The sequence below is a fragment of the Aulostomus chinensis genome, chromosome 14 (genome assembly GCF_037954235.1).
Source record: "Aulostomus chinensis isolate RoL2024-O1b breed Wild chromosome 14, RoL_Achi_v1.0, whole genome shotgun sequence".
Taxonomy (NCBI): Eukaryota; Metazoa; Chordata; class Actinopteri; order Syngnathiformes; family Aulostomidae; genus Aulostomus; species Aulostomus chinensis.
The window spans coordinates 13,701,910-13,714,806 of NC_141333.1; the positions used below are offsets into that span (position 1 = coordinate 13,701,910).

The 12,897-nt window shown below is 43.0% G+C and overlaps 1 protein-coding gene across 2 annotated transcripts; it reads left to right on the forward strand.

Moving 5' to 3' along the window:
- The first annotated feature begins 2,791 nt into the window (after nt 1-2,791).
- On the forward strand, nt 2,792-12,892 carry ncln (nicalin). Of its 2 annotated transcripts, none has more exons than XM_086225408.1 (15): nt 2,792-3,077; nt 3,865-4,055; nt 5,605-5,749; nt 6,052-6,146; nt 7,269-7,349; nt 7,542-7,645; nt 8,155-8,243; nt 8,458-8,597; nt 8,734-8,960; nt 9,178-9,265; nt 9,350-9,388; nt 9,867-10,030; nt 10,254-10,307; nt 10,419-10,497; nt 10,819-12,892. In XM_086225408.1, the coding sequence occupies exons 1-15, from the start codon at nt 2,903-2,905 to the stop codon at nt 10,879-10,881; spliced, it is 1,734 nt and encodes a 577-aa protein (XP_086081534.1). In that variant the 5' UTR covers nt 2,792-2,902; the 3' UTR covers nt 10,882-12,892. The 2 variants fall into 2 exon arrangements, with proteins under 2 accessions (XP_086081534.1, XP_086081535.1); XM_086225409.1 differs by having other exon boundaries at nt 8,734-8,912.
- Nucleotides 12,893-12,897: the final 5 nt, after the last annotated feature.

Genomic DNA, 12,897 nt, shown 5'->3' on the forward strand with positions numbered 1-12,897 from the left:
TGTGTATCCCCTGGCCATGCTGTCAGATCTTGAACACCCTCACAAATTCTTAGATCCCTCGAGTGTGTTGTTCCACGTATCTGCTCATTGACAAGGGGATTACATCTCGTTGTGTGTAAGAAAGAGCGCCATTGTGTGCTGATAGTGGCGTCTGTGTGGAGAATTGAGTGCAGCTCCCAGGCAGAAAGCACTCCCTCTTACAGTATATCTTTGGTATTTTGTGACGCTGACCTTGTCGTTGAGTGGTTTAAGCACTTCGGTGTGACCAGTGTTTGAGCAACCTGCCACTGTGGTGAGAAAATGACAGCATCCTCTGAGAATTTAAAGGGCCAATAATAAAAAAGAGGAGGGGGGGCTACTTACATTGGCATGCTACACAGAATTGCTTACTACTGGGAAGCTAATCTCTTGTTAATCCACATTACTTACACACACACACACACACACACACACACACACACACACACACACACACACACACACACACACACACACACACACACACTGACTGCACCTTTTGTGTGGTCGTACAGGAAAAAATGTTTTTCTGAGATTGGGGGTCCGGAGCAAAGGTGGTCTGATTCAGGACATTCCCAGGAGCGCTGGAGAGACATGAGGAACAGCTCGTGCTTTGTGTCTCTGTTTGACTGCTGACTCATGCACCAGCCACACAAGAACATCCTTTTGAAACAATTGTTCTGCTCTACATGTATCTGTTAGTTGGAGGTCATCTGAGTGGATCTCTAATTGCAGATCTCTCAATAATGTGAAATCATTACAATTGGCATGTTTTAACGTGCACAGCAAATTGGTTTTGTGCTTTGTTTGCTGCTTGCCCTCTCACCAGCTCAGGCACGGATTACTCATACAACAGGAAACAATGACGCCAAGGTCCATTAAGTGGGATAGAAGGACATCATATCAGCATTAATCTCCCACTTAGCAGAGCAGCCCCAGGACACAGGGGAGACGCAGGGGAGGAGGGGGGAGAATATGATTTTCAGCTCTTCCCAAACGGACTCAGGCTTTTAATTTTTATTACTGTTTCCTTTTACGATAGTCCATAAAACATGAAAAGGCCTCGTCAGGTCAGGAACACATTGATTTTGGTAATCCTGTGAACTTTTCTCTTCGATCAGATCAGGACAGATTATCAGATATCTTTGTACCTTTTAGTCGTAAACACATATTTATTTTTCCAGCACATTAACGTTCCAAACTTTAAGATGCTTTTTATTATGGACCTTTCACATACTGACATTATTTCATTTCATAAGATGAATTGATGTACATGTCCCAGAAGGCTGGATTAATAATTATACCCTTTTAATATTATTTTGCAGGAAAGTACATGCGAAGGAATTCAAAAGTATATTTTACTGTGTCATTAATGCCACCATCAGGCCAAACTGGCAAGTGCTAAAGATTATATGTCACATCCAATCAGAGGTGAAAAAGACCTGAATGTTTGTACTCAAGTGAAAATAAAGTTTTCTCATCGCTGAGTGACTCAGACTTCGCATCACAGATTTTACCTGAGTCAAAGAACATTTGGTTTGTTGATGCGCCAGTCTGAAGGGAATGTAATGGAGCAGAACGTACTTCTCAGTTGACTTGAATATACTGGGATACTTAAGAGCAAAGTACACCAAGAAAAAGTATTTCCATTCAATTATCACCAACGGCTCTATTTGGAAAGACTAATTGGGAAAATATCTTGGTTCTTGTACATGAGTGATTTTGCAACCTGTTGCTATATGTAACTTACTTTTTCTTTTGTTGAAATCAGGTGAGGAAATATACTTCCAGGATGATCACCTCTCAACCGAGGTACTGTAAGATCCTGCCAGCAACAAGAGAAGGAAACAGCAGGTGATTATTTCTGACGACGAGGATTAAAATAACTATTACTGCATCAAGGAACCTGCTGACCTCACATCCATCAGCCATCATTTGGAAGGAAATAAATTTTCATGACAAAACTACCAATAGTGTAATACCAAATGTTATGTCTAAAGATTGTGACTCTGCTCTTATTGGTGATGGTAACTAAAGCAGACAAAATGGTGTATAACTGGTCAAAATCCCAATTATAGTAGAGTATATAGTATATACTTAACAGACTGCAAATCAGTACAAAAGATTAAGTTAATCAGAGTATGGAATTGATGTCATTATCACGGATATAATACAACTCCTTTTTGACTATCACAGATATTCTAAGAGGAGAGACTTTAGCTTCCTTGGGTCACTCAATGGCAATCGTTTAAAGGTGCCATACATGTGTCCCTTCTGCCGCAACACCTGTCGCTTTTCTTGCAAAATTATTCTTTCTAACTACTTCGGGGGCCTCGGGAATCGCTAGTCTATTGATAAGATGTTAACTATCGTCACATAAAAAGTGTAACTGTGATTAAACGTCTTAGCAACTTCTCCTGTAGGCCTCCGCCAAATCGGACCAACTTCTGGTTTCCTTTCTAAAAACTAGATTTGTTATCTTCTTTTGTAGAACATCTCTGTCTCTACCTTCCATGGTTGGTTTCAACGGAGTCCAACGCCGCCTAGTGTTAGAAGAACGTCATAGCCCGGTGGTTACACTTGTCCTCGAATATCCCTGAAGGACCACTGATAAATATCTGTTTTAAATATTAAATATCTGCTGAAATTGCCAAATAATTACTAATTTTCCGGTGCTAGTTACTTATGGGGGTTTCAATTTTCAGAACTGCATATAATAATATATTTGTTATGGGGCATGACACAGAGTTATGGTGGTTCAGGAATGTGCCTGATTATAATTCTTTCAGATGCTCCTAGTTCGTTCTAGCTGTCAATTGCAGAGAGCGGTGACGGCTGACAATTTCACTCTTTCCTTAGGTTCTCAATCAACACAACCGCCACAATGTTTGAAGAAGCTAGTGAAGTGTTTGATAACATGTTTAAATCTTCCTTTCCCCTCACCTTTATCGTATTTATCCCCGCGGTGCTGATCCTGGTGTCGCCGCTCCCGGCCGAGGCGGCACATGAGTTTACGGTGTACCGCATGCAGCAGTACGATCTACAGGGACAACCGTACGGTAGGTCGGCTATATTTTCTGGTGTGTCATTCAAAAAGAGATGTAAATTTCACAGAAGAGACTTTGGAAGCGTTGAGATTAATCTACAACAGCTAACGTAATGTCGCTCCGAGCTAACGTTGAGGGACCCGTGAAGCAGCCTCTCAATGACAGCATGAAGGGTAGCATTTGTTAGCTAGCGGCTAATGGAGCTTGTCTTTGCTGGTTGGCAGCTTCAGATTTGCCTTTTCCGAGGCAAATCTTTTATTTTTTTAAAATAAAAGTGTGGGCCATATTAATGTGTGATTGTGTCCCTCACAAATAAAACTAATTTTGCGATGTACTGTCGTTACTTTAGCAGCATGGCGAAAATCATTGGATTTCAATGGTGCAGGCAGGTTGAGAGAATTCACCCACCCCTTGTCCTGTCAGGTTATTTTTAATATGATGAAATATTAGGACGGTTTGTGGGCTGCCTGATTACTGTTAAACTTTTAGCGTAGGTAGTGTGAAGGTCTAGCTTGCCAACCAAGACAGCTGAAATGACAAAGACTCAGTAGAGGGATGTTAAAGTCCCCTTCCTCCAGTCACATTAAACGGAAATTGAGCATAAATGACACTATGTTCATTGAGCAGCATTATAAGTTGCCATGCTTCTTTCTTTGTGTTGGACGAAAGTGACTGCCACAATTGACAAATGCATAGCTTAACCCCACCCTGCTGTTACTGCCAAGCTATCTGATTAATGAACCATTAGTGTGTGTGTGTGTGTGTCTCCCCCCCCCCCCCCCCTCTCTGTTGTCCACAGGTACCAGAAATGCCATCCTGAACACTGAGGCTCGTACTGTGGAGGCAGAGGTACTAAGTCGTCGCTGTGTCATCATGCGGCTGGCAGACTTTTCTTATGATAAGTACCAGAAAGCCCTGCGTCAGTCAGCGGGGGCTGTGGTCATCATCCTACCCAAGAACATGTCTGCAATGCCCCAGGACATAGTACAGGTACACACACACACACACACACACACACACATATTTTGTGCTGTTTCCCATTTCATCCTCTCCACTCTGAACTGCTCTGATTGTGCATTCAAGTGAAACGCAGCCATGTCCTGATGCGGAACTGTTCTTTGCATTGAAAACACTGTTGAGCGTTGCACCTGGTTTTGAATACAAACTGAACAGGTTTGTGAGGTCAGTACAGATATTAATATTTGCTGTACTATGATGCAAGGTGATATGTATATTGTTTGTTTGGCTTTAAAACCTGTCTCTTTGTTATTTATTTCAAAGTATGTTCTGAGTGGTGGACGGGTAACTAAAAAAACAAGCATCTTCATGTGTGACGCAACTTTACCATTGGATGTGATGTACAGATGCTGTAGCACAACAGGAGTACAAAAGAAGTACATAATAGCGGTATGCTGATTCAGGCATGTCACAATTAGGTTACAGTAAGAACAGCCATCGAGTTTTTTTTCCTTTGTCATTTAGTCAAAAACAAGCTCATCATTGTAGGCTTTGGCGTGTTTAGGTTAGGAGTCTTGCACAATGGCACCTCAGCAGTGGTAAGACCAGAGAGACAAGTGTTGTAAGAAGCCATCCCTCTGACCTCTATAATTCCCACTCAGCTTTTGACTTGAAGAGGGATTTAGAGGGAAAACTGTGGCAAAGCCCCACACTTGCAGTTGGCGGTGTCGTTCTTGCAATTCTTTCGAGATCCAGGATTATCACGCCGCTTCACATGTTGTGACTAATTAGACCTCCCACTGATGAGCGGGATCATTTCTCTTTCCAGAGAGCAGACGCAGGAGGCATTTGATGTTGTTTCTGTGTTATTCATTTTGTTACGTAACTCAAGTACATTTTTTTTTTTGGCAACACATTTGTGTTTAATACATAAATAATTGAGTCCTCGGCTCTCCATTGTTGCAGTGAAGCTCCTAAACGTGCAGGCAAATGTCGCATCAGATATCTGTTATAACTCATCTGACCTATTTAAATGGTCTATAGCACACTGGCTAAAGGCACGGCTAAACCAACTATTGCCAGTTAAACAATGCATAATGAGGAGGATAGTGTTGGGGTTTGTGAGTTGTCTCGGTTACATTGAATAGCTTTGGATGGAGGGGACACAGACCTGTTAGCGTGTGAGCAGAAGCAGACGTGACGCTCAAAATTGTAACAATCTCTCACATTGTAATGCCTTAGCTGTAGTCTTTGACATGTGTCTGCAGAGGCACATCCCCGTGTGTGGGTTTTGTATATTTGCATGTGTGTCACCAAACAACAGCAAAAAAACTGCACCATTGTCAACCGGTTTGCATCAAAATATGTCCGACCGCGCCATATTTGAAGACCAACGCACCCAAGGGTTCACAGATGCACGCAAGCACTTTTACTTTTGAACCGGTGTGGGTGACAGACTGACGACTGCATGTGTCAGACACTAGCACCTGTGTGCAGGGTGTAAAAATAGGGTCTACGAGCATCTCGTGCCAACAAGTGTCTCTTGTGAAAGCTGCTGTTCTGTGTTCCCGGTTCTGTGTAGCAGTTCATGGAGCTGGAGCCGGAGATGCTGGCCACTGAGACCATCGTCCCCGTCTACTTTGCCATGGAGGATGACGAGCTGCTGTCCATCTATACCCAAACCCTGACTTCCTCGTCCTCCCAGGGGTCCTTATCTGCAGCTGAAGGTATTGACTCAGTCCGTCTAGACTGGATCAGACTCAGTGGACTCTCAGTCAAGAAAGAAGCTGTTTTTTTTCTCTTCTGTTCTGTTCTGTCTGTTTCTGTCTTCTCTCCTGTGTTGTACACACTCATATATTGATGTTTTTTTCAGATGTAGCAGTTTATTTCAGGATGAGTTTAATGTCGCATAACCTCCTGGCTCGTGTTGAGACTCTACTTGTTGGTTCGATTCTGATCCTGGTATGAAAACACACCATCTTCAATTCAGTAACCGCCTATAATGTGGGACTGGTTGTATTTTCTGTAGTCTTGCTGCATACGGCCACTGCCAACGGCTTCCAGATGGTCACCAGCGGGGCACAGAGCAAAGCCATCAACGACTGGGCCATCACCAGTCTAGAGGTGAGACATTCATCTTCAAACAACTGTGGAAACACACACACACACGCCTTGATAAGTGTGTTATTTTTAACCAGCAACGTTTCTTTGATAGTAAGAGTACAAATCCTTTTCAAATGAGTACATGTAACAGATTTCAGTATTTGAACATTTAAAGGTCTGAGAATCACCGAAACTTAAGCTGCACATGCTTCTCAAACCTGATATCCAGTAAGCATCAGTGGATGTTGAGCTGAAACCTCGGAAACAGTGTTGTCAGAAAGAGCCCACTGGTACCTGAAGCACTAACTACTAGTATTACTGCATTAGGGAGTACTTTTTTGTGCTGCTCGCCAAAGAATATTTTCATGTGGGTGGCCTTAAATCCCTGTACAATAACAGTTGGGTGGATTTAAAGCCTCACCATCAAGAGTCCAGATGGATTTGAGAGGCTTACTTTGATTTTATTAGATGTTTACATTATGCTGAGATTAATGAAATGCAGCTTTAAGGAATACAGTTTAAATCAATATTAACGTGTACATGTTTGGCCTTTTTACACACAGTATAGAGTTTGTAGGGCCTGAAACTTGTTTCCATTCTAACATTTAATTCTGTTTCACTCTGGAAGGTAACACGCGTTCATGTGAATGTCATGATTCAAGTTGGGTTGGGTTTTGTGAAAAAAATCGAAAGAAATGTCAACATTCACTAGGACTGTTACTTGTCAGCCACCGTAGGACACAGGAACATGAGGAAAAAGCAAAAAATGAATAAAAGCCAACACTTTGACATTTGGATTCTCTGCAAACTGAGTTTCCTTCGTCCAATTGTTCGTTAAATATTTGATGGTATGTGGATGTTGTGTCAGGTCGAAATGGGATTTAAAAAAAGAAATAAGTGAGAAGAAAAAGTTTTTAAGACTTTTTAATCTGAGTTGGTTTTAAAACCAGAAGTAGAAAGTGTTTTATTGGCTATACTGCAGAGGATTAGGAGGCCGGGAGCTTTCCTCTGTGAGCCGCTGCAGCCGACCGATTCTCACACACACACACACACACACACACACACACACTCATCCAAGTCTGCAAGGTTTCTCTGTCTGCATTGTACTTGTAACTTAGTAACTGCTTTGTTGTTGTTCACCAGGGGCGCCTGGCTGGTGTCGGAGGGGAGGATTTACCCACTGTTGTAGTGGTGGCTCACTATGACTCCTTTGGCGTCGCTCCAGTACGTTCAATGCCTCTTTTTCTCCTTCAAACATTCCCTCGTATCTTCAGAAGAGCCGAAGAATTTAGTTGCTGAAGAAATATTTAGTCCGCAAACAGTCGAGTTGTGTTCTAGCAGGTTGGACTGTGAAAATACTCAGATTCTATGTGTGTGTGCGTGCGTGCGTGTGTGTGTGTGTGCGTGTGCGTGCAGTGGCTTTCCTACGGAGCAGACTCAAATGGCAGTGGTGTGTCCATGTTACTGGAGTTGGCTCGTCTCTTCTCAAAACTATACACCTACAAGAGGACGCACGCCGGGTGAGTCATAAGATTGAATATTGCACTCGGCTCCGAACCTTCAACTACAATTCCCTGAATATTCCCAGAAAAGATGCCTACGTAATTTCATTGCAGGGCCATGTTGAAAGCCTCACCTGCACCCTTGATGAATGCGGTATCATAATTACATGACCCCCAGAGGTTCATCAGATTATTTGCTCAGGTTACTCCAACTGTTCTTCAAGACCAGTCATGTACACCATCAGTGCCGCCCGCCCACAATAAGAAACACTTATCACAGCTAGCGATCTGATAAGAGGCTCATTTTTGTGTGTAAATGTATTTTGCTGAGCAGGAGGAATCCCCTCTGGCTACACTACATCAAACAGATTCAAAGGCAGCATTGCACCAATTCTTTCATTTCTGCTTTGTGATTTATTATCCACATGAAAAATGACAGTTATATGAATACCATCATTGGCTGTCATCAGGATGTGAGCTATTTGTTTGGCGGAACTGACTCCTTCATGGTCTTGATGTGTGCTCAGGTACAACCTGCTGTTCTTTGTGTCTGGTGGAGGAAAGTTTAACTACCAGGGCACCAAACGATGGCTGGAAGACAATCTTGACCACACAGGTACAGTTCAGATGCCCCACATTGACAGTGCTGGTTTTATCTTGAAACAAAACTCTTTTCAGGCTGAATGATGCAACAATTCAAGTAAAGAGTTCTTGGGTTCTAAGGCTGGAAACTTAGTTGTCTCTGCCTGTCAAATCAAATAAAATCTGGCCTTTTCTTTCTGTCCTCTGACATTCCACACCTACTAACATGCTGATGAATGTCTCAACAGACTCCAGTCTGCTGCAGGACAACGTAGCTTTTGTGTTGTGTTTGGACACTTTGGGAAACGGAGACTCGCTGCACCTCCACGTGTCCAAACCTCCCAAAGAGGGAACTCCCCAGTACTCCTTGCTCAAGGAGCTGGAGACGGTAAGAACTGTGAGATGGGTTTCCACCTGCGGCAACACTTTATAAGAAATGATGATGTTCACTTTATATTGAGTCTCTCCATATACTAACCAGCATGTCCTACATATGCCCTGATATTTTCTGCATCTCCCACCAGGTGGCCTCCAGTCAGTACCCAGAGGTCAAGTTCTCTATGGTCCATAAGAAAATCAACCTAGCCGACGACATGCTGGCCTGGGAGCACGAACGCTTTGGGATCCGCCGCCTGCCGGCCTTCACTCTGTCCCACCTGACCTCCCACCGCCTGGCTCAGCGTTCCAGCATCATGGACGTGCGGTCAGTGTCCCCCTCCTCTCGCCACGGAGCGGGAGAGCCCCCTGCTGGGTGGGTTCATTACTGCAAGTCTCTGAATTATTAAAAGACATGATATAGCTTTCTAGCTCCTAAGATGTTCTTTCTGCACTTGTGTGTGTGATCTGCAGTGGAGGAAGTTCAGATGGCAGTAGCACCTTACGTCCACTGCTGCGCTCTTGAGCCCTCCTCCTTCCTCAGTGCACCGTTGATCTGTATTTCACATGGCTCTTACCTCTGCGTCTCTTAGGCCTTACGTTGATGTGAAGAAGCTGGGCAGGAACACCAAGGTGGTGGCAGAGGCGCTGGCCAGAGTCATCTACAACCTCACAGAAAAGGTTCAACACACCCGCTAAGGAAAATCCCTCCGTCCTGTCTCCAGCTTGTGAAGTAACTCTACTGTGCTTTTGTCACCTGCACAGGGGGCCCCTGGGGACCTGCAGATCTTCACAGAGCAAATGGTAAGACGCTGAACCCACCTGCTACGGTTTGTTGCAGTCAGCTCTGAGGACGATGATTCCCTCTTCAGCCTGACCCAGTGACCCGCGTTCAGTCAGGGGAAGTTGAAGCTAACAAAATCTTTCATTGATGGGACTGAGCTGGTTACGGAGTGAGTTATGATGACCAGAGATGGCGTGCGACACCTATCTAGTATAAACACCCTGCAGCAGAAAAAAAGACACGGTGCCCAGAATGACGTATTCACTGTATTTTAGGATGCACGTTTGTTTTTTGTAAATGTAGTGCTTTGTTTACTTGAAATGAAAAAACAGTGTTCATTTACTGGTAGTACTCAGCCTGTTATTTGTATTAGCACATCACCTGTATGCTGAATCAGGAACAAGCAGTAGCTTACCTATGTGTAAAGCAGAATTTGCGGGTTTTAGTATTTTTAATTTTTGGTGCGTCATGGCTCTGATGTGGTTGGTGTCCCTACAGCAGGTACAGGAGGAGCATCTGTCAGCGGTGGTGGACTGGCTCACAGCGCAGCCACGAGCCGCCCAGCTGGTGGACAAAGACAGCAGCGTGGTGTCCACACTGGAGTACCACCTGGGACGCTACCTCAAGGACGTCAAGAAACACTACGTCAAAGCTGACAAAAGGTAAAGACGGAGGTGGAGGTGAACACGCTCGTCGTCAGCTGATCTGCTGTTCATCCAGTTAATTCTCTCATTCACGAACTTGTGACATCAAATGTAGTTGCTGAATATCAACAGTAGGTCACAAGTTCTCAGCTAATGAATCCTCCTGCTGTGTTTGTACTGATCTACACATCTATTGATTCAATGGCTACATCCTCTCATCAGTTTTTTTTCTCTTCTCAAGGGATCCAGAGTTTGTCTTCTACGACCAGCTCAAGCAGACGATGAACGCTTACAGGTTCCAGATGTTTTGGCTCTCTCTCTGATCACAGCTGAACACATTCTGATCCGTTTCTCTCTTCTCTCTCTGAAATTATGAATCCTTGTCTTATTCTTCTCCTTCCGGCAGAGTGAAGCCGGCTATTTTTGACCTGCTCCTGGCCGTCTGCATCGCAGCCTACCTGGGGTTAATGTACCTGGCTATTCAGGTAAGTCAACATCCTTCAGGCACCCTTTTTTATGCGGTTTTACACATTTGAATCATTCCCAAAGTTTGACTAGGACAGACACAAGTAATCCTTGAATATGGATAATAAACCCAGAGAGATTAGATGCATATTGACCTTATATTTTGGATAAAATCAAGATCTTTGTCCAAATAACAAGCGGTATTTTAGTAGTAAATGAATACGGAAGTCTCGCACAGTACTCAAAATCATCAGTAAATCTTCTTGAGTGTGCAGAGGTTCCGTTTTTCTCTTCTGAAAGAATTAAAAAAACACACCTTGTCTCTGGTCATCCCTCCACAGAACTTTGGAGTCCTGTACAGCGTCGTCCGTAGAATCACTCAACCCAAGACAAAGACCCACTAAGATGCACTACCCCCCCCCATGCCACCTCTTTTTCCTCAAATTCAGAAACTATCCAATCAGAAAGCAGAAGCTGCTCTTCTCAGCGGGTTTTCAAACCAGCGGAATCAGTTCTAACAAACTTATGATGTCAGATCCTGTGTTGCTGCCAACTTTACTCCACGTGGTCTCACCGACCCAAATAATCAGGAATCATTTTTCACTCCTCCTCTCCTCAAGAACAGAGACGTTGTTCATTCAAGATTATCATGTTGGAAGCAGTTTTATATTTGACTCATGATGGATGAATACTGAGCTGCTGTGATGTCATTCCTCCACTCAGCATCAGAGATCCTTCTGCCAAACTGGACTCACGTTTTCTTTTCTCCGGCAGTGACCAGTTGAGCACAATTCTTTTAGTGAATTATTTGTTGCTTCGAAAGTTTTTCAAACCTGCCTCAATGCAATTCACCTCCATGTGAAAAGAGTTACTGGCTGTTGTAGCTCCTCCTCCCAGGCTCCTGATGTGAAGAACTGAGCTAAAATCCTCACGTAGGCTTATCCGAGTCTTCCGCAGGTGGATTGTGTTAGCTGAAGGATTCAAGTCGCTAGAGAAGGAATGACTTGTCCTCTAGTGCCACCATGAGCTTTTCTTTTGGTTCTGAGTGAAATGTCTGCAACATTTGACAGGATATTACATTTTGTGCACACGTTCATGTCGCTTTAGCTTGGAGCTAAACTACAAACTTGCAAACGCAATGTCCGGGATAAGCGTCGCCGGTGTTTATCAGATGATGCATTTACAAGTTTGTAAAGGGACACTTTTGCTTTAGCCATCAGTTGCTATTAGCTTCAAGCTAAATATACATCACTGGCTAGTTCTGCATTCTGGAGTCACGAAGAAATAATAGCAGGTGGAAAAAAAATGTTTTAGTGACACCTATTTGTGAGTACTTGAAAGGCAATTTACACTTTTTGGGAGAAGTATCACTTTAAGACTGATATAAATTGCATGAGGACTATAGCTCAGGGGGAGGGGCGCATGTCTGCTGCACAGCCAGGATCACCACACAGGAGGACTGATCAAAGTCAACTGTAACTTTATTCATATGAGCGTCGTATGAAAATATTGTTTCAATTCTCAGTGGAAATAACTCTTCTCCAACATAACTATTGTTTACGGAAAAGACGGCCTGTCCAGATGAAATGTGAAGTAGCGTTAAGCTAATCTTGAATTTGCCTCGGTAGGGAGCTTATTAAATGAATCATGGAAGAAAAAAAGAAAAAAAACAACTTTGCCAAATAATGATTGTACGTCTGCTGTTTTTCTTTTTCCATTTTTGTCACTCTTTTCTACTTGTTACCGTTTGACTTCACGTCTTTTTTTTTTCTCTCCTTTTTAACCGAGTAGTCTTTTTTTTCAAGTCTTCAATTAATTAAAAAAAAAAAAAAGTCCAATTATCTGACATGTCATGTTTCAGCAGAGCAAAAGGTCACATGCCACATCTGCACCATGAGTTCTTGTCTAATCAGAGCGTGTGTGCTTTGTGTGCTGTAGAGTTCATCTCCAACACATCACAAGATAAAAGGCCTTTTTATCAGTAGAACTCTGATGTGTTCAATACGACCTTTGCTGACTCTGGCAAAAACAAAAAAAGACTTTTCAAAGGTTTGTTTTTGTTTTTTGAAAAAAGCCGTGATAAGATTTTGGGGAAGGAACGCTGTATTTAAATTGGGAAAGTCTTAAACACACTTGAGGTTGTGTCAGTGAAGCCCCGGTCTTGCCTTGAGGGTCTCTTCGCCATTTTTGTACTTTCAATGTGTTACTGCATGACCTGTGTCCCTCTTCTCTTCCCATCGCCATGGTAACGTAAGAGCGAGATTGTGTGGAACATACGATTTTTTTATTTTATTTTTTTTGTAATTTATTGAAATGGTTCGTTTTCATTTGTGCACTGGAATGAACTTCTTCCTCTGACCTGTTTCATCACAACACTTGATCTTTGCAATGAAAATAATAATAAATGACAAAACTAAAAT